Raw genomic sequence first — 22,911 nt, forward strand, 5'->3', positions numbered from 1 at the left:
TATAAATATAAATTTAAATTTAGTGTCATTCAAGGATAGTACAAAGCTTTATGTGGTTGTGAGTTAGAGTTTAGCACTTGTAGAAAAACGTGTATTTATTTTTATTAGAGCTGCACAGGTGTTTTTCCTTTCTGCATAAATAACTGATTTATGTTTAAAGTAAATGTCAGATGATCATTTTGCTGACTTTAATCTCATTACATTTGATTACTATTATTATTATTATTATCATCAAGCTGGCGATGATTGGAAGTCGTAGTAAATTTGTTACACTGCTGTCTTTGCTTAAACTGGCTGACAGCACGTTCCTGTGCTGCTGCTCAAAAGGACAATGATTTTTCAAAATGTAGAATACAAAAAATTCAACTGATACCACAATAATACTAGAACTTATGAATAAAACTGAATAAAATTACATAAAATGTTCTAGTAGTTGCTTTTTGTGTAGAATATAGTTTTTTTTCCTCTTCATAAAGAGCAGTTTCAAAATCTAAAATATTTTTCATAAAATCAATACTAAAAAAAAAAGTTGAAGACAGATTTGTGGCAAAGTTGATATGAAATAAGCTATTTTCAACTTCCCAGGTTGGCACACAATGGTACCGTACATGCAACGATGGCTCGCCATTGTAAACTCCGGATACTGGTGGCGGCTAGAAATCAATTACATATACAAACTTGAGAAACCCTGTTAAAGATAAATAATCTTGTTGATGAGAAACTGAAAAAAAGTGAGCATTCCATTACAGATCTGTCCCTCTATGGTTACAAATGTATTCCATGTTGGTTTCATTCAGTAGAAAACAACCACAAATGCTATCACTATCAAATGCTCTGATGAATTGGTGAACTTTGCATTATTCCTCTAACATTTTTAGTGAATACATTAGTGGCTGTATCTACTGATAAAACAAGTTGGAGAACCTGAGTGAAAAGGTTGGCCGATATGCAAGATCTTCCCAGCTAATATTTATGAAGGTTATGTTAAGAATCTTTTGGGGGGCTGAACAATATAAACATGCACAGACTGATTTGCCAATCTAGAACACAAAAGTTTCAAAATGTAGGGGTAAGTTGCCAAAAAATACAAAGTTGCCTATTTGGGATTACTTTGAAAATGGATGAAGAGGTAAATCACAGGTGGCAGCAAAGGACTCAAACTATTCGCCTGATTATGCTACTCAGTCAGCAGGTGCTACAGCAGAAATATGAAACACTTAATGACAGCCACAGATGGATATTGTTATCTTTTCCACGAACTTCACCTTTTGGGTTCAATGAAGCATTGCTAATACAATAATTAATAGAGTACCTAATAGGCCCAAAAAACAGAAGAAAATTGTTCCTTAAAAACAACCAGTGAAGACAATCGCCTATCATCGATAAATTCGACCAATCGCCCAACCTGATGCTGACTGATGCTGTCAAAGGTTGGAACAGAATCTAGTCAAAATCTGTAGCACCCTACCCTAAACAAAAAAGGGTGGTTGCTGATTATATTTTTATGGACCAGATTCTTATCAGATCTTGATTACCTGCAAAGTATTGTCTGTTCTCCTAATTCTATAGAATAAGAAATTACTTCAAATCATTGGTGGTTCAAATCATTTCATATTTTTTAACATATTAAGTAAAAATAAATTAATTGCTATTTAAAAAAGGATCAATCACTCAAGAGTCTTGAAATTATATGTCTTTTCTACAGTAGCTCTAAGGGCTCTAGTGGTCTTTATTTCACAGTGGATTGACAGGAAATTGGGTAGTAAGAGAGGAGGAAGACAAATATCAAAGGTCAATGGGGAGAGACTTGAACCCATACCGGTCACAAGAACAACAAAGGGCTCCATATTTAGATCACTGCGCCCCATTTTTGAGCTTTTTTTATTTTTTGAAATCACAAGTTTCCAAGTGTAGCTACTACAATTTTGATTTGATTTCATTCTACAATGTCAAGTTGTTTCTGTTATTTTATATTTGAATAACCAGAAGTTGTAATATGGACTGATAACTTGTATTAAATGTAAATCAATCAGGCCTCAGGCTTTAAAACCAAAACATATTCTTCAAATTTGATAAAATGTGAAGTGGCCACAAGAAAAACAAAATGCAGCAACACGATTTAAAACATTGGAAGACCTTGAGGTTCGAAGGCTGCTGAGGTGGATGAATGCAGTTCATTTTCATGGTATGAAATACATTTTTTCCCTCTATAGCTTGCACAGTTGGTACAGAGGATAATTAAATAGACTGCAACTTAAAGTGAAGCAAGGAACAGTTTGATTTCCTGGAGATTTTTTAACATTTGCTCATTCACATGTATATTCACAATAACTGAATTATGTGGTAGTTTTATGTAAATGTGGAAAGTCATAATATGAAAGAAATTTAATGTAATAAAAAATGCCATACATGCCATTGGGTAAATGCTTTATTCTCTAAATTTACAACTAGAATTATGCATGCTACACACAATTTTATCACTTTATTATTTACAGATTCTCCTAACCTACCTAACTTTGCTCACTATGAGCAAAGAACTGCCAAAGAAGGTCAGGATCAAAACAGCAGAAATTCATAAAGGTGTTAGAGAGATCATTAGGGAAAGACACATAATATAGTCATCAGTTGCCCCTCACAAAGTCTGTTAGAATGATCATTGGAAAGATGAACAACTTTATCAATGCCAGTGGATGGCATTGATCAAAAGATAGTTGGACAACAATCATAAAAAAACACCCCTTTTATTTTATTCTCTTTCTTTGCACAGGTCTGTTTAAGGTTTTTCAGCGAACTTCTAAATCAGAGGTATCTAAGTCTTAAAAAAGCCACAGAGACATTTTAAATAAGTCAAAGGTCAGCCTATTATAGTCTGTCAAGCCACATGCCATAATAGAGTTACAAACAAAATAACTCAACCATCTCAGGAATCAAAATAAAATGAAATCACAAAATATGTCACTTTCAGCATAACAAAAATAACTGACCCTTGGACAGAATTCTTGGATAAATACAAATGTCAAGATTTCAGGAAACAAAACACAAAGAAAAACAATTTTCCATTCCATGCCACTCAGTGATTTTCACTTCAACTAATCCACTTCAGCTATCCGTGTTTTGCAATCTGTGCCTTTATCAGACACCATGACAAATTATGTGCATTTGTGGGATTATATATAGATTAAGTAAAGGTGTAAATAAGTAATATACATATTGCAAGATCAGTAACAAAGAGCAACGGTTGTAATGCAATTTAGTCTTACAAATGTCCACTTTCCATAGAAAAGCTGTGTTCACACTGTTGTATGAAATCTTACTGTACATACCTTCACCTGGCGCAAGTAATGATGCCAAAGATGGGAAAGGTTAAGTAGATGGTTGGAAATAACAACAAATATAGGAATATAGGAAAATGCAGATTTCCCACAATCCTCATCTTATTATTTAAAAATAAAATCTAATAATTTTCCAGCATCGTGTAGCCCTTGAATCCAATATCCTGCATAAAAATAATATTGGGTTAAACCAACATTGTTGTCCAATACTGTATTTTCAGACCAATTTGGGTGGAGAACAAAGTATTACACCAAATAACACTGATAACTGTTACAATGAATGAAATGAGGATTCTCAATAGAAACTCATGCCATTATGAGTTGTTTTGTTTTTATATTTGTATGTGCCTGTGCCTCTTTGTGGACAACAGAGACAAGGAAGATGAAGAGCCAACATATGAGATGGGAAATTATAGTTGGAAGGGTTTTAAATTGCTTCCAGCAAACAGAGAGGAGAAAACAAAGGTTGTGTCCATTTGATTTTCTGTTGCTGTAGCAAAAATACAGGTTTCAACCAAATGTACCCATGGTTAATAATGGCAAATAGAAAAGGAGAAAATAATAAAAAAGAGTCTTTAGAACATTTAACCATGAGAACAAACAAGAAAAAAGAAAGGAGTCAAGTGGTCGCGGAGCAAACACAACAATGGATAGCATGAATTACTACTTCATAAATCATTACAGTACTTCATGGAGTGGTGCTGCCACATTGATAAGGTCAAGATCACAAGAATCCACTCAACCTAAAGAGTGGGTTTTAAAAGCAAAAAAAAAAAAAGATTGCCAATAAAACTCAATTTCTCCAGGGAGAAGAAAATTTACAGGGATGTTTACACTCATCTGAATGATTTATCATCTGGCCCTCTCAGGGGTCCAATGAATTTAATAATCAACATTAAATCAGCATTTTGTTGATCAGAAAGAAAGAAAAAATGGTTTGTTTTGTATAGCAAATAAAAACCTAAGTCAACCTGGTCTTCATTTTTAGTAAAAAGCACTTAACATATTCACAAAAGAAAAATTCACTTTGTCTTTTTTACATTTGTATTTGAAATGTAGTTATTGAGTCATTGCATTAGTGAGGGTTTTGATGGTTAAAAGTCTTTATAGGAAAAAGAAAAGTTGCTGTAAAAGGGATTGCAGTTCAGCTATTGAATCTCATAAACTTGTATTCATTAAATACAATTTAATTAAATAATCCTGTATGCATCTTCTCAGCATAAGTAAGGCTTTAAGACTTATAATTAAATATTCAAATGCATGAATACACATAAAAAACAACAGGCTTCAAAGGCATTACAGCTGAAAGATGATTAGGATTGTCCAGAAGCTTCTTGCACATTGGCCTCAAAACTTTCACATAATCTACAGTGATGCAGGGCTTTACTGAAAGAATAAAGAATTTTGCATGTGAAATAAATATATAATTAAAATAATACATCAAGTGCAAGTCCAATACCCAAAACTGGTGCAGTTACATTTACTGAAGATAGTGTGCAAGGTGGACTGTAAGCTAACTTCAAGAGCCGATGGACAGTTTTGTAGATGGTGTGGAACCATTATTTTAAATTGAAAAATACTACACAAGGACTCCACAAATGAAGGGAAGAGCTCCAACATTTCAAACACTGAAATGTTGTTTTCACTGGAAAACAAGTTGAACTGGCGGAAAAATGCAGACACATTACTGGAGAACAAATTGGACAGAAAACATGACACTGAGAATGTTTTTCTATTAAGAACTGATGGAGCAGGCTCAATTTTTGATTAAAACATTTACGGAATTTCCTCATGTTGTTGGATAACCTCTGGAGGTTTATGGTGGACTGAGCGACACCATTGAATGCCAGAGAGGGATACGTGTAAATAAAAACATAATAAACTCTCCAATATGCTTGTGAAAACAGTTTTTTCACAAGCATATTGTAAGATAATCATGACCCTCACTTTAAACAGCATCGTCCATGCAACTGAGTTGGAGGTTATAAGATCTGCCTCGGGCTGCACAGTGGCGCAGTTGGTAGAGCTGTTGCCTTGCAGCAAAAAGGTTCTGGGTTTGATTCCTGGCCCCAGTCTTTCTGCATGGAGTTTGCATGTTCTCCCTGTGCATGCGTGGGTTTTCTCCGGGTACTCCGGTTTCCTCCCACAGTCACCCCTAGGTGTGAGTGTGTGTGTGCATTGTTGTGTGTCCTGTGTGTCTCTGTGTTGCCCTGCGACAGACTGGCGACCTGTCCAGGGTGAACCCCGCCTCTCGCCCGGAACGTTAGCTGGAGATGGGCACCAGCAACCCTCCCGACCCCACTGAGGGACAAGGGTGCAAGAAAATGGATGGATGGATGGATGGAAGATCTGCCTCTTCTTTGGAGCTTCATTTGCTGAGATCAGGCACTCTTAAAAAGTTCTATTTAATTAATACACAACTAAATAAAATCTGTCTTACAAAGCATTGACTGTCTGCTATCAACATGGTGAAATGAGTGAACCCTGGATTAGAGGGTGAATGCTTTAAGTTTCAAACTCTGTGTCTATGGTTGCAGCTGACATTTTGAGTTATTGAGTTCCATGAAAATATTTGTCACACGTTTCTTTACCCTAAATAGGAAGCTAATATTGGTAGCTTAATATAGATCAAATGTCATCAAACTGCTCATGTTTTTTTTGGATTCTTTTGGTTGATGAGCTTTAGGAAGTAATAAACCCTTTTTATTTGAACTCGCCGTTTTCCAGTTAGTAACCAACCCACCGCATAACATAAGTTACTGTACTGGTTGCCAGGGTGACATTGGCAAGAACAGATGTGTCTTTCAAATACATTTGTACATTTTCAGCTAAAAAAAACTCAAAGAACAGTTATAAAAAGAGCACTACACAAAAAAAGGGCAGATTATGCAATCAGTTGGGAAAGCGGCCTAGTGCTCAGGAAGACAAAGGGAAATAATTACAGACACAGTACTGTTTTGATTAAAACAACAGTTCTGACAATACTACAAATGGGTCAATAATTGTTATAAACTAACAAGTATCCCTACTATTATATATGTTTGCCATATTTGTTGTTTATGCATGTTGTGATCAGTACATACCATACTAGATGCTTGCTTGCTTTGCATAACAGGACCACTGATTACCATTATTGTCAGAAACCTTTAGCATTATAAATCCTTACTTAATTTGCAGTCAAGTTTTCCAGCAGAGTAACTGTTCTTTGTGCATATATTTATTGGAAGTTTAGTAGAAAACACGTAAGTTTATTTTAGACATATGCTAAGGTTTTATTCTCATGATTTTCTTTTTACAAATTATTCACTTGTCTAAAAAAATACTTTGTGCATGACAACTGAAGTAATCACACACAAACAAAAGGATCTTCACGCATATTACTTAAGTTATAAGTTTTGTGGGACATTTGAACTGAACTGATTTGAATTTATTTTGTAATAACCCAAATGAGTGTAGTATTCACACTTCATGACCACAGTCAAGAATCATCACTGAGCACAAAAGCATGAGAAAGCTAAGATCTTATTTCAGTCGTGGTCCTCCAGATACCAACATACAATACAAACATAAAACAAGTGGAAAACAAGCAATTTGAGATAAAAATGGAAAGGGGACAAAAAGCAAGGACCCTACAGCTAAATTTATGCACAAATTGGTAACTATGTCAAAAGTTATTTTTAAAAGACTCAAAAAAATGACTGTTATTATTTGTTTTAACAATTTAATACACCACACAGCTGCAGTATACAAGACACTGCTCTTATACAAAGACTTAAATTTGCAAGGAACAAAATCTGTTAAACTTCCTTGAATGGAATAATAGTAAATATGTCTTACAAATGAAAAATCATTCATCAGAGGCTATGTTAACACAGCAGGTCCTTAAACTCAATTAGGATTGACTTCTGTGTGAACGGTTTGTGATCCAAAATTGACCCGCATGCGCAGAAGAAGAACACAGACGTCACACAGCAGTGAACTATTTACAGAAGTAGTAATGGGTTGCTGTCATCTATGGGTCAATTTTAAAGTTATTCAGTAATGGAAGTTGTTGGTGTCATAACAAAAAAAGTGAGCAACATTTAAGATAGACTGCGGGCTTTCCTACCGTTAAATAATGTGATGTATTGTAAGTGTGAACATAATGGAATTTCTACAAATACTTTAATCATTTTCCTAAATTATTTATTTTCTACTTGAAAAATAAATTTGATACACGTTTTATGTTTTTTCTTTGTAACCGATAATTCCTGTATGAAATCAAAAACACTATGATCCATTGCAAATTTATCCAAATCCAAAATGCCGTTAGTCCAGAAAAGACTGATTGAACAACTGATTAGGGAGCAAGAAAGGTTTAGGGGTACCAGTAAATGACATCAAACTCCTGCCAGAATCCTGATTTAGCACCATTTAACATAGACTCCTTTGGGACAATGGAGGGCTGGATGCCAAATATAGAAGATGTGACTTGGTTACCAACGCACTCTGCGCATGGTTCTGCCTGGAGATGAATATACTGCAAAGTGTTTGTATCTAATTACTTCTGCTCTGTCCTCTGACAACTGTCCTCATATGCTGTCATCCTGAGTAACGCTTGTTGTTGCGGCACCAGACTGCTGCCAGGGGGCTTTTCTAATGTGTTGGGAGCAACATTGTTGAGTTGTGATGCTCTAAGTAAAGAGTCGGTTATTACACCATCCTATCTTGACAAGCCAACTCCTCCGGGAGGGCAGAAGACAGGGGTGGCAAAAGGGAGAACTTTGCATAAGGTAGGAAAAGTGAGAAGACAGAAACAGGAGCAGGAATTTAAAAACATGTCAGAAATTCTCAGGGTGTAAGCTAAATTTGTGGAAAAATAATCTTGCAGGGAGCTGCACATTTAGTGAACTGGGCAAGGTGCAGCGAAGTACTACAAATAAGAAAGCAACTGTGTAATCTCCAGTAATCAGGCACACACAAACATTACTGCATTCCTGGATGATTAAACACTGCACTGTTTGCTCACACATGTCTGACAAAGACCAACCTTGCCAGCCAGGTTTGCAGACCGGCTTGACGTCAATGTGCACTGGGACACTTTGCAAGGCTCTCTTCTGGCCACAATCCCAAGCTGTCACCTGGATCTCGTAGTGTTGCTGTCGGTCAAAACTCAGCTTCTCTGTGTTTCGGATGTTTCCTAATGGGAAGAGAAGGTCATAGTCAAGGTCAACCAAAAGAGCTTCTTAACAAGGCACACATATAATTGACATGAACAAATCATGAGGGAAGTGCTATAAGCAAGAAATATGGAAAAAGATGCAGCTGTGGCTATGTCAGTCTAATGTATTTATTTCATTACTTAACGTAACATAACTTATAAGGGATACTTGAAACAAGAATGTGTTGTTGTACTTTGTGTGTTTATCGAATAAGACTTTAGGTCAGTTTGAACTTTGTCAATGCACTCTCCTGTTTCATACAGTTGAAACCACATAGGAACTTTTTTTTCCCCTCACTGTCTGAAAGTAATCAGACCAAACTGCTGTCTTAAACTGAGTAATCCTCATCATTGAGATGTAAATGAACCTTGACCCGGTGAGTTTGCTCTTCTGTGAAGGGCCATTTGTTTTTGTAGCTGCCGTTTAGATTCTCCAAACTCCTTCCTGCCGTGAGAATCTTATTACTTTTCTTGGTTGACTAAACTTCAACTATAAGGCATCAACCCATAGCTTTCCTGAAGTGTGAAAAATAATAAAAATGCTTCAAAACAAACTTGCAGCTGTTCATTCACGGTGAAGACCCAGCTATTTTCAGTAACAGTTGTTTAAGATGAACAAAAGAAATTAAATGATGTACAAAGCTGATTAAAAACAAAACTTTCTTTTCTATGACAAAGAATGCCAATCATCAGCTTTCACAGGAGTTCATAGGTCTGCAACTGATATGTGATATCAGATGCCCATCTAACACAATTTATATATATATATATATATATAATCTTTTTCTTTCTAGGTAATTATAGGAAATCTTTTTCTTTCTAGGTAATTATAGGAATAACTCAATTAAATAAAATATTTTTTTTCATAATTCACATAAACATAAAAATAGCTCACCTGTTCAACAGAGTCTCACATTTTTCTTGTTTAAGTTAATCTTTTTAACCAGTTAACTTAAAAGTTTATTTGACATCCTTTCAGTGAGCTTTAAGAAATTCACAAAAACATTGACATATACATTAAGGCAGACTTTAAGCTTAATGTATATACTTTATACTTTTTATCTAATTATTTCTTAATGGTACTGTTTCTTATCCCGATTCTGAAGCCTTATCAACAGTATTCATTTTACATTAGATCAGTGGTTCTGAACATTTTATGAGGTACCAAACCCATCAGATTCATAGGCGCATTCACTGAACCCTTCGTTCGCGATGAATACAATTATTTTTTTCCAAATTCAAGACATATGGGTGACCCAACTAGAGTCTAGTTGGGTCACTTCAAGAAGATCACCAGGTCTTCTTAAAAGGTAGCGTCTCTGAGAACAGTTCTTCAAAATATAGTCAGTGTTTTCAGCAAAGTTGAGCTGACTGTCCAGGAACGACCCAAGGTATTTAAAATTTGCCACAGTTTCAACAGGTTGGCCATCGAGAGAAACTGGAACCACTTTAAGGTCTTGTTTAGGTCATTTAATTAACTCTACATTCTTAAGATAATGAAAAATTAATAATAAATAAAGACTTTGCGGTATTCTGATTTAGTAATGTAATTATATTGTTACCACCCCCATGCCACTAGAGGCAGTGGCAAGCCCGAAAAGATGCGACTAAGGAGCAGATTTAGAAGTACACCGAAAGCTACAGAATTTGGTAAAAATGGTGAGTTTTGCTGAAGTAATTAATGACACAAGTTTAAATCCATGCTGAGAGTTGGTCTCCTTCAATCAGGGCTCCTCCGCAGCCCTGATTGGCTAAGCAATGTAAATATGGTCCTCTGCAGCAAGTGATGGCAAAGTGGGGCGTCATCACGACTTTACACAAGTGTGTCTTTACCTCCGCGGCAGAGGCTCCGCCGAACCCGAGACCGACTTATCGAACCCCTGGGGTTCGATCGAACCCAGGTTAAGAACCACTGCATTAGCTCATGATAAAACTATAAAACAGCAAGGATTACTCTCCAGTCTGTTTTGGATACTGCAAAGTAGTCAATCTAAAGAGTTTTTTGTCACTTGTACCACACTTTATGTATGTGCTCCTTATTTACAAAGACAGTGTGTGAGTGTTTGCTTCAAGGAGTAATGGTTATTTAATCTTACATCATCATTATGTATCATTGTCAAATTAACTTTAATGGCTTAACGTAATCACTGTAACAAATGAGATCACAGTGGAGATGACAGGTACCTTCTATCTCCTTAAGGGGTCTGATTAACTGTAATGCTTCCCAAAATTGGGTACATGTTTCCATTAAATACTTGCCGCCTCCTCGTGTAAAGACATTGCTGCTTGTTGGCCCCCTGTTCACCTCTCAGTTGTTACTTTTCCAAAAGCAGTAATTACTCATGCCCACCAGCATCAACATTAAATCTCTGATTTTATCAACATTCAGTAGAAGTGGGATTGCTGTTGTCCTGAAGATTTGTAAGCTCATTATATTAAGCACAGCCGTGACTAATTCTGCTTAATTCAACATTTGCCACAGCACACCTCAGGGAGAATGGGTGGTTGTCTCATATTTGAAAATGACATTTAGGAGTTATGTAGAGGTTCAACAAGATATTGGGGCATGAGATAATTTGATAATATTTCTCTTCAAAGGGAAGTCTGTCTTGCAGCTGCTGACAGCATGACCTTGTCCATAAAAAATAGCTGTTAGGCAGTGATTCCTTTGGACCCACACTGGCGTCATGTCAGGAAAGTGTGGTGATAATGATGAAGTATTCTCTGTATTTTCTGAGTGGATTATGTGAAGACTTTCTGCAACCAGAGATTGCTCCTAGGAGATTCCACTTATGCTTTGAGAAACCAAAGAAAGAAGAAATTTCAACGCTTTTTGGCATCACCACCATGATGGAGTTAGACATGTACAAACACATCAACTGTAGTTAAACATGAATTGATCAGAGATTCTTTTAAGTACAAATTGTGATTTAGAAAACATCTATTTGAAAAACAATTACGATTTTAAGTTTTCTTCAAAATATTGTTAGAATCTCATCTCGTCGTGATAAACCCAGCTGATTGTATCCTGTCATCTTATGAGCTGGCTGTAGCTTTGGTAACATGTTTAACCCCCACCCCCCAACTCTTCCAGGTGTGTTTATAAAACTATAGCACAACAAGCCTTGTTTTTGCAGTTTAAATGGTGTCTAAATCACTTGAAATTGCATCTATTTCTAGATGTGCAACAAACTCCACAGCAAAAATCGATGTTGTTGAAAATTAAGTTGTGAGTCTTGATATTCCTCCAGCTCAAAGTGATCCACTTCATTAAAATTCTGAGCAATGTGCTACAATTAGACCTGCTGCATTCAGGCACATAAATCAATTCAAGTTTGACATAATAGCCTGGCAGCTTTGCTTAAATGTATTTTATATATGCCGGCAGGTTAAAACTAACAAAGTAAAGATCTTTCTACATACCTGTTTCCTAAGGGAATTAGTTTAGTGTTTCGTTGCCAAACAAGAATACATGTCGGTTCAGTTTTTTGAGTGAAGCAGGGAGATTTTTTTTAACATCACTCTGGTCAAGGGCTGATATGATAAAAACACTGCACATGGTCTTTATTTGCCGTTTTTTGCATAGGACCCAATAAAGATATAATGAACATTTAAAAGAAATAAAAGAAATTCAAAAATCCATCTTTGTCAAAAACAAATTACAGTGGTCCTCATTTTTTCTCTGAACAAAGGAAAACAAATGCAGCTGCACACGTTTGTATTACAGATGGAAATAATTCAAGTGGAGTTTGTAAGTGCTATGATTTTGATGAGATTCTGGCACAAAGCATTCTGTGTCTGTGTTGGTTTTCTGAGAAAAAAAAAACTATACTAGATATTTATTTAGAAGCGACTGCAAAATTCAAGAGTATCATTCATACAAATTTCTGTCTATTGTGATTCTCTGCACTTTAATTATCCAAGTGAAAACTTTAGCTGACCAGAGTGCAAGAACAAAGCACTAAAGTCCTAATTTGAGTGCTAATAATGAAATATTCTTCCCATAAAGAGAGCTGGGAATGCTATTCACTTATTTAGGAGAAAATATAGACTGAAAGCAACAGCAAAGTAAAAGTAATCACACCATTCTCTTAAAGCTGCAGTAGGTAACTCGAGTTAAGATAAGGTTCTGCACTATGTATAATCCTAACCCTGTGTACAGTGACAGCTTTACTTTTTGGAAATGTTCCATTCCTTTATAATTGTGGTCCAGTTTTATAACTGAACTATTCACATAAAAGTATTTAATCCTCATTTTGCAATTTGCTGTGAATAGTCTTCACATTATTAAGTGATTTAGTTTATACTGCATATTGCATAAAAAGAAAAAAAGCTTACATAAAATATTCAGCACAAGCATGAGTCTGACAAGTTGTAATCATCCTAGATTTCGTAGCATGTCAAAACTGATAAGTTCCTTTAAAAATGCAGATAGAAATAGAAAGTGATGAGATACTTGGCCTTTTTTGTCTCCAGTAGCTTCTGTCTCCAGTCGTAGTGTTGTTTTCTTTTTAAGTCTTTAAGACTTATAAGTTGTTAGCATCATAAATGTGTTTTACTACTACATTTTTTGTGGCATGTACTGAGGCATCATGCAATGCTGAATATATTTATTCTAATTTCTACTCACCATTTCGATCTATAGCAAAAGGCGTGTTAGCGGTGGTGATCTGGTAGTTGCAGATCTGGCTGTACTGTGGCGAACAGTCCTGATCTGTGGCTTCGACTTGCAGGATGCTGTCATAAATCTTTCCTTCTGTCACAGCAGCTCTGTACTGTGGCTCTCGAAACACGGGAGCAAACTCATTCACATCATTGACCTGGATGTGTACCACTGCCCTGCAGACAATACATAGACACAGGGGAGGAGAAAGTTCAAACTAAAGTATCATCTGCATAGTGTCATACAGGTTAAAACAGTTTTTTATTCCAACTTAGGGAAATACAAGTATTCTGCTTGTTCTGTTTACATTTTAGTAAAGAAGTTATTTCCCTTTCATATAAATTATTATAGCTTTTTCAGTTAAAGTGCAAGAAACATATTTGAGAAGTTGTCAATCAATTGTCATGTTCCCTTCATCCCCAGTTAATTTCAAGTTTTGTATTTCACTTAACCTCATCACTGGTCAGTCATCTCCATGTATAAATCCACAATTGGTTTAAACATGAATATTGTAGATTACTTCAGTACAATACTGAAGTATTAAAGTAAGATGTAATGCATGCATTTTTTTTCTTTATGCCACCGTTGACAAGCTATTAGTCTTAATAATTTGAATAGATTTAGCAACTGCTTGTCATGCTTTGCTGGCAAACCAGAAATGATGTTACAGAAAGCAAAACCAATAGATTATGAAAGTGTCCAAAAGACTGATACTTCACTGCTAACTGTCAAATGGTTTAACTAAAAATATTTGACTTCTTCAAACTGTGTGCAGTCGGAATGCTTGAAAAATTGAAAAACATTTTTGCTGATCACAACAGTAAGATGATAAGTGTGAAATATTTAAGATAAAAACATTACGGCAGACTTTAAGCTTAATGTATATACTTTATACTTTTTATCTAATTCTTTCTTAATGGGACTGTTTCTTATCCTGATTCTGAAGCCTTATCAATAGTATTCATATTACATTAAATCTGAACCTTTTATGAGGTTCAGAACCACTAATCCGTCTTTTGTTTTGTAATACTAAGGAAATGTTACATGGTTCTCGAGATATTTTTCAAAATTCATTGTTGCTTGTAAATAAATGAATTCAGCTGTATTTCAGCATCAAATAACAGCAATATCAACCCATGATGCCATTTTCTTTCTTAGTAACTATCAGTCAATAAAATAGTGTTTAATAGAGGTTTGCTGTTTGTTTTCTTCCCCCTGCAACAGCAGATAAAAAAGACAAGAGAGTAAATATAAGCAGAACAGAATTTCTTTTTTATGTAACTGATAAAAGGTCATGAGTTAGTTTCAAGTTTTCCATTTCATTTAACCTCATCCCTGCTCAGTCATGCCTTGAAAAGCTTAGCCATAGCTTTTACTAATTCTATAAAACAATATCTAAACCAACAAAAAGGATACATTTTTATGTGTATTAACAGAACAAAAAAATGTGCTGCAAATTGATAGCAGGTTAATTTGTATTAAATATTCATTTGTGATCTTAATTAAATCAGACATAAAGAAATGTATTCATTTTAAAAAACGAACATGCAGAAATAGTCCTTTGTTTAAATAAATTACAGGCAGAGATGACTGACAATTAACTACTCGAAAGCAAAAGTAGTGTGTTGCTTTAAGACAAAGGGATACAGATTAACATGTACCTTAGAGGATTAGCAGCTGAGCACTACATAATCATTTTACTAAAAAGATCCATATAAAACAATCCAGCTACCACTGTAGCAGACTGGAACACTGGAGACATTTACATTCTGTCTTATCATCTTTGTCCAGCATACACAAAGACCAGTTTTTAAGCCTCAATACACACATAATTTAATATAAATCCATCCAACAAATGGTAAACCAACGGTACTAAAAAAAATAAATGTCAAAAAAGGCAGCGTTGCTGGAAACAAAAATAATTTAGTCACATATTTAAAGCTGGATTCTCTCTAATACGTTCAGTTAGTTAATTTTTGCTTATTACACATGCAGACACACCTTTGATCAGGGCATCAATGCTATCTCAGCTGAAACTCATCACTGTCACTAACAGTTATGTTATTCTAAATTCGTGCTTTAGTTGTTTCTTTGCTCTTGTGGCTAGAAGACAGACATTAATAAATTACTTTTAAAAGCTGTTTAGCATTTTAATAACCAACTAAATTAAGTAATTAGGAAAGAACAAACAGAAATTTCAGCTGGCAAATTACTTAGTAATAATGAAAGTACTTTCATGCAAATTCATTGCCGTTGCATTGGCTTTCAATATCAAGATAGCTACCAAGGTATAGTGTATCAAACAGGATAAATCAACTGTTTTAAAGCTCCCCTGTCTTTAGCGGAATACTAACTGGCATATGTACACTGAATTTAACTGAATATCAATCAAAATTAGAATTACAAGACTTACCAAAAAAAATACAGAATTTAACTTTGCTTCAATTTTAACCTGAATTCCCACACTTCATGAACAAAGAATAGTTTCTCTACCTTTAACTTTGGCTGGACTCACTTTACTCTCATGCTCTGAGCTACCTTATGAATCAACAAGCAACTTACACTAAATGTTATTCAAACAAATGATAAATAAAACTCCTAAAATCCAGAGTTTGTACGAAATCACGGCCTTCTAATCGTCTCCCTCTGTGGGACTTTCCCAGCGCGTGTTGGCATCCTGCCAAATTTACCCTCGCCTGATAAAACTGACAACTATTGGCAAAACGGCGCACAGAAACCGTAACTCAATACTATATACTGGTCAAATGAGAGGTAAACATCTTACAGAGTAGTTCTGGCATGTTTTTATCGTGTACTGACCTAAAGTATAATAAAATAGAAGTCAGCTAAGACGACCAAAGCGGTGCCTTTAGCATCCAGATTGCGTTTGAGGCAAACCGGAATTCCGCCTCAAAGCCAACTCGGAAGCAACGCCCCCCAAACATAAGTTCCGCTTCGCCACTACTGCTCCCATCCCAAACCCCAGGAAAGCACTATAAATGCAGGCTGATTAACATGCCGAAATGCAAACAAAATATAATTTGTTCATTAAAATAAAAATATAATGAAAAAATTAAATAATTTAATTATACATAAAAATATTTCAAAGTTATAAAACAACCAAAATAATGTGGTTGCATTTTTAGGTGCACTACATAAACATGAAAAATTACAGTAAGTCAGCTCCATTATGGACAAGAACAGCAATCAAAACTAACTTGTTTCAGGGCTTGATAAAACAAAAATGTACTTGTTTATAATAGCACTTCAAGTAGAAATAAATTATTTTACTACACCCTCTTCAAGTTCTGGACCCTAGTACAGAATACACAAATGAATACGTGGGTGACAGTGATGAATTGCTGAGCTTTAGGAAAGGTGGGATGTTAATGGTGATGCTAACAGCAGCAGAAGATGGTAATAAGATGCTCTGACAGATGATAGCAGTACCAGTGTGCACAGTAAATCCCTCAGCCAGCCTTGTTTTGTCATATTAATGCAGTTCTCACATAAACATTTCCCCCCTAGCTTCGCCGCTCTCCCCAAATAGTGAGTGAGCAAGCATATGCTCCGCTCCTGTGGGACTCACATTTGTGAGCGTCATTATGTATTCATGCACACGAATGAATAGAATATAACTAAATGCAGTAATTGTGAAGATGTCTCTGCGTCCATGTGAGCGGGCGTTCTCTGCTGATGGCGCACATCTGGCTGGAACAGACACCTCGTACTCTGGGGTGACTAGATATTTGTGTGTAGGACTTTGTGTGTGTGTGTGAGTGTGCATGTCTGTGGCTTTATAGTCCTAAAAGCTTGCCAAGCTGGGCCCAGGGCCGCTGTTGCTCCCCATGACAGGTGTCAGTGTGCTGGTAGGGGTTCACAACAAGTCAGAGAGACACAGAAAACAGCGAGGGCCTGTGTGACCCCAAGGGTGAGAGAATAATTATGACGACAACCAAACTGGATAAAAAGTATCGACAGGGAGATGATTAGTCAAATAGTGTCAAGCTACGTCACATAGTTAATGATAAAGCAACATCGAGAGCTTTCTTTTTATTTAGTATCATTTATTAACAGGATGGTCTCAGTAAAACTTTATTAGTTGGAAATGACCTGTACTCTGCATGTATCATGTACCGTGTTTAGCTTATATTATTTAGCGTGATCTGCCTTTAAAATGCTCCCTCAACACATTGATTTAGAAGACATGCAATGTAGCCCCCCTGGTGTTTCACTAGTTGAAAGATAATGACAATAAAGCATATTTATATTACCCGGGATGCATTATCAGTCAAGAACTGGAACATTAAACCCCCGTTTGGCATCAAGCTGTGTGCTACATCAATTTAAAGTCAGTTATCATGTAAAATGATCTTGCAGACGGTGGATGAAAGGCACATAAAAATTTTTTTCTCTTTGTAAATGCAGTACCTGACTTGGTTTCAAACTCAGTTTATGAGTAACTTGCAAGAAAAATGGTAGCAATCCCAGCCAGAGACTTCAATCTGCAATATATAATCACATACTTCAGTGTTAACATGAATTCAGTGGTTTAAGTCTGCACGAACCTTTCTGTGACCGACAGTCATGGGTAAAAATTCTGAAATTGAAAAAAAAAATTACATTTCTCACAAATGCAAGTGTAATTTTTTTTGACGGTGGCAATTTGCAGTTAGTCGAGGCTGCTATGAGAACAGATTGAAATAACTGTATAAGAAGTTAATAAAATTAACTTAATCGCAAAAGTTTTGCTCTGCCTCAAAACGACCATTTCAGTGAGGTCAGGAGAAAGTGTTAGTGAGGGTACGGCAGCTCATATCGCCCTGTCAGTCTGATTGAATTAGAAGAGTAGAGTGGTTGCTCTAAAAGGGAGTGGAGCCTGAAATCATCCTTCATTTGTCAACCACGGTTACCTCCAAGAAAACACATGCTGTCTCCGTTGCTTTACATCAAAACGGCTTCATGGACAGACTACTGCTAGTAGAATTGTATCCAAATCAACAATTTATCATATTGTCGAGAACTGCAAGAAGAGGTTCCCATGCTGTGATGTAAGATTAAGACATCCCCCCAAGAAAGTACAAGTGCCAGGATTGTTTCCTGAATAGAATTCAACTAAGGTAATGTATTGCCACCATTGCAGAGTTTGATCAGTAGTGGGAACAGAAAAGACCCAGAGGTCCACTCACTACTGTGACTAAAACATGGCCATAAACAAAGAATGGGGTAAAAACATTATGATCTCTTGGGCTATGGGTGTTTTGAAACCTGATAGTCTGATAGTACACTTAGTTGGAACAAGGACCAAAATTGCCACTTTTGTTACATTTTCAGTTGGTGCAGCTCACTATTATTTGATGTTTTGACTGTGAGGGGGAGCTGTTTTGTTAATACCTTCTCAGACTTAAGAGACAGTTGTGTCTGTGGTCATTCCTGTTTTAGTGAGGAGTTTCTGCATTGAATTCACTCCTTCATGAGAGACTAACAAGCTTTGTTTATGGTTCTGGTTGTGCCTCGATTCAACTAAAAAAAATCATTTCATAATTTAATTAAAAATGAATTATTCAAAGTTACTGACAACTAATTAGGCAAAACATTGATGTAAATTCTGATTCCCAGCATTTCTGCTTCCCTGCGGTCTACGACCTTACACACGTTCAGATCCTCAGGCTTTGTTTCAGTCTTCTCCTTTTTCTGCTTTTAGGGCATTCTCTCTTTGCAGACCCATCTGGTGGTCAATCTGTGACTGAAGATAACATTTAGCTTCCAATGTGGAAGCTAAAAGACAAGGAAGACCATAGATTAGAGGTATCCAAAGTCAGTCCTTAAGAGCTGGTATCCTACATGATTTAGTTCTCTTTGTGGTTCAACACCCTGGTAGTAACTTCCTCCTCAGTATGTCAATGTACTTCTGCAGAGGCCTTCTAGCAAGTCATCAATTTAATTCAGCTGTGTTGAACCAGGGACGGAACTAAAACATACAGGATTCAGACTGTTTAGGAATCATTTTGGACATCCCTAATCTATGGTCTTCCTTATTTCTTTTCTTGGGGGTTCAGCCAATCATTGCCAAGGAAAATGAATACCACTACTAGATTGGCTGCTTTGCAAATACCAGCCAATATTTGGTACTTTGGTATTTTAGCTTCCCAATTTGCATTTTCTTTCCAACGCTGTAGATATACAAAAATATCTGCAAATATTTTAGTTACGCTCCACGAAAAAAATCTGCAAACACTAAACCGCAAAAAAATGGGGTTCACTGTACTACTAAACAGTGTAGAGTTACATAACACTGATTCATCTTTTGCTTCTTCAAGTCTAATTTAACCTGATAATATGAATATAAAAGGAGTATTTTATTAGAGCTGTTGCATTTTTTTGTGGCACTAGTGGCCTTTATTTACAGTAATCAGACAGTAAATGGGCAGGCAGAGTATAGGGGGAAGGCATGCAGCCAAGATCCCAATGTCAGAAATCATAACACAGATGGCTGCATCTGTACTAATAGCCTCTGTATATGAGGCATCTGCTCTATGCTTATTAGAGGCACCTCCCTGTTATAAAATCTGTTTGTAAGTCGCTTCAAAACACAATGGTCCACCATGTCTGTTTATAACTGACACATTTCCAAGTTGTTTTGCCAGTCATGTCTGATTTGGACATGACTGTGACTATGCTGCTATGATCAGCATAGTCATGCTATGCTGATCATAGCATGACTATGATCAGCAGTTTTAACTAAGCCCGTACCATCTTCCTCGCTTTTCAGTGAAAGCAACTTTGATTTCCATAAAAGAAAAGCAGCTTTTTACAAGTCAATAATTAATCAGAGAACTTTGAGAGGTTCTAACAAGAGATTTGATTGCTGCATTGTACCGAATTAATCAAACAGTTTTAACCCACATGCTTCAAATATTCAAATATAACAGAGAAATAATAAACAATAATTTTCTTTTGTTCTTTTAATAAGCGCAGCTTGTTGATTACTGCAGAAATATATATTTTGCTTAAATATTTTTGGCTAAACATTAAGCATATCTGAGCTGATACTTAGCAGTGAAAATGATTGAGATCTTTAGAGTTCATCATTTGCATATAGCACTACAGTGGTGAGGGAAAAGTTTTTGCCCCCTTCCTAAATTACTGTTTTTTGCTTGTCACACTTGAGTGTAACAGTACAGAATATATTAGCATTTGTGATCACGTCCAGCATAGATGTTTTGTATCATCATTCAGAAATGTTGTGGCCCAACTTTGCAGACAATCCAAGCATTTTAGGTGGAAGAAAAAGGTTTGCTGAAATTATTAAGGCCAAAATAACTCTTAATAAACAAACAAAATACACAATAAGAGTTTATTTCCTTTTTACTAAGAAAACCATGCCTTCCATTTATCCCATAATCCACATGAAATGGATCATAACCGCCTGGCCAAAGACAATGATAGTGTAAAAACACCAAACAGGTTAATCACTGGTAGCCTCAATCCCCTCACACTGTTGACATAAAGACTTTCAGAAGACATGAGATTCAGTACATGCAGTATCTAGCACTCATTTAGCAAAGGACAGCAACTAAATTCAACATGTTTCCTAATGTTCAAAACTCAAATGACTGATGTTTGTGAGGTAAAACAAATCGACCTAAAACGAGCCTAACCAACTTATTTTCCTTCTGGGCCATATCAACATTACAAATGTCCTCAAAAGATTGGTTGTGTCAGAATGTATTGATAAAGTACTTATTACCAGACTGTTAAAATTTTAATAAATAGCTGTCTCTGCATTTGATGAGTACTTCTTAAAATTAAATAATATTGAACATCTTGTCAAATTGTTGTGATTTGGCAGATTGCAGATAACAGCAGCAGCTTTGATTTCAATGATGGAATTATATTTAAGAACACAACTCTCATCTTGAAGGTTTAATTTATGTGACCCTCCGGAGTTTAAAGGGCCGTATGAAAAGTTATTGTGAATCGGATTTGGCCCTCTGGTCTCGAGTTTGACACATGTGACCTGAAGAATTTTCTGTTTACATATCATTTTGCAAACACTTAAAAAAAATGTATCCAGTATATTTTGTAAAGATTTAAATATCTCACCAGGGATGTTTAAATGAAGGATCTTCGAAACAGGGAAGATCTATTCAAGAGCCAGGTGAGGTATCAACCCAATCAAATTATATACAGAGATATTAAAGCTCTAGGTGATGCATGTTAATGCCAGGCTGGTATTGTTCCCAGCTTATTTCATATTTATCTGTACTCATTATCTATCAACACACACAACTACTCGAACTAAGTCCTCCCTGAAAACCTCCAGCACACACCTCCACAGATAACAGAAAGGCAAGGGACTCAATTAATCATTGTCAAAAATTAGCCTGGGGGTTTAATCATTTCTTCTCTTGCAGAACTGGAATGGAAATAAACCACCTCAGCTACAGCAGTGGGATCAAAAACACGACACAGGATGGAAATCCCACAGGTGTGAGGGAAAATTTCACCTTACCTTCAAAAAAAGGTACAATAATTTCAATATTTCTCTTGTTTATATGTCAGCACAGTTTTAAATGCTCGGTATTATGCAAAATCCACTTGAGTGTATTATATAATGTCACAATTTTATCCACTCATCAAAAACACAACCAAAGTGTTGCTTTAATTCATTCATGCATGTTTGAGAAATCATTGAGTCTGTTCCATCGAGCCACCATCACCCACAAGTCATGTTGCATTTCCTTTGCTTCTGATGTGATCTGCATGCTGAAATCACAGGTGTGGATTTTACAATTTTCAACTATGTCTGAATGGGATGAATTACTTTCCCATCTTCCCCCCCCCCTCCACCACCACAAAGTTAAGAATCAACTGACAATATGGGATTAGGTACATTTCAATTGCCTGAGTCCCTCCAAGGGTTCAGGTGTAACCAAGTTATTCAGGAAGAACATTATGGAATTGAAAGCAGGTTACTTTTAGTTTTAAGCATCCTGCATTCTAATGTGAATAAGAAGGTGGTGCTGTAGCACTATTTAGCCAACATCATTTATCTTCCTACAAGGCTGAAACACATGCATGTTTATGTATTGGGTGTTTTTGTGGTATATTAATTTGCTGTGGTCAGTGTTGACACAATGGCAGTTTATTCAACATTACTGGACAAGCTGCAAGAATAAAGAAACACAAATTGCAAAAACATGGAGACGTCTGGTTGTGATCTGAAATTGGAATGGAAGCAGCCATTGCTTCCTGTTGTTTGGTAACTGAAGCAGACGGAGACATATGTTCCTGTTCTTGGCATGTTATAGTTTGAACATGTCAACTATGCTCTCCCAAATACATTCTGTTATGTGGAGATAAACAACAGAGTCCTAAACTATTTTTTCCCGATTTTATGGCTTGTCTGCAGTAACAGTCACATCAGCTTACAGGTTTTGACAGAATGAGGTTTCACTCAAATTAGCATGAAGTGTGACAAGCGTGAAGCTAAGATTCTTGGTAGAATAAAGAGTCGACACCTTGGCAAGATCACTGTCTGTGTGGAGCCCCCTGGTCTTCTCACTTCAGAAATTTATCATGACAGCTTATGCTAATGAGGCATAGCTTTTTGGCCCTCTTCTTTTTTTATATATAAATTTCAAGTATGTTTATAGGTAGGTCTTTATGTTTTGCATTTGCATGCGTGGTTGTTCTGAATTCCTGAAATCAGC

The 22,911-nt window shown here is 36.1% G+C and overlaps 1 protein-coding gene across 1 annotated transcript in view; it reads right to left on the bottom strand.

Annotated features, from left to right (window-relative positions):
* Window positions 1–22,911, bottom strand: part of LOC103474938 (calsyntenin-2) — a 280,107-nt gene that overhangs the window by 82,261 nt on the left and 174,935 nt on the right. Inside the window, exons 4-5 of the mRNA XM_008426222.2 lie at window positions 13,163–13,371; window positions 8,362–8,511 (exon numbers count right to left, since the gene is read on the bottom strand). Coding sequence (XP_008424444.1) covers window positions 8,362–8,511; window positions 13,163–13,371 — 359 coding nt within the window. The remainder of the gene's footprint in view (window positions 1–8,361; window positions 8,512–13,162; window positions 13,372–22,911) is intronic.

This window comes from Poecilia reticulata, linkage group LG13 (genome assembly GCF_000633615.1).
Source record: "Poecilia reticulata strain Guanapo linkage group LG13, Guppy_female_1.0+MT, whole genome shotgun sequence".
NCBI classification, from domain to species: domain Eukaryota; kingdom Metazoa; phylum Chordata; class Actinopteri; order Cyprinodontiformes; family Poeciliidae; genus Poecilia; species Poecilia reticulata.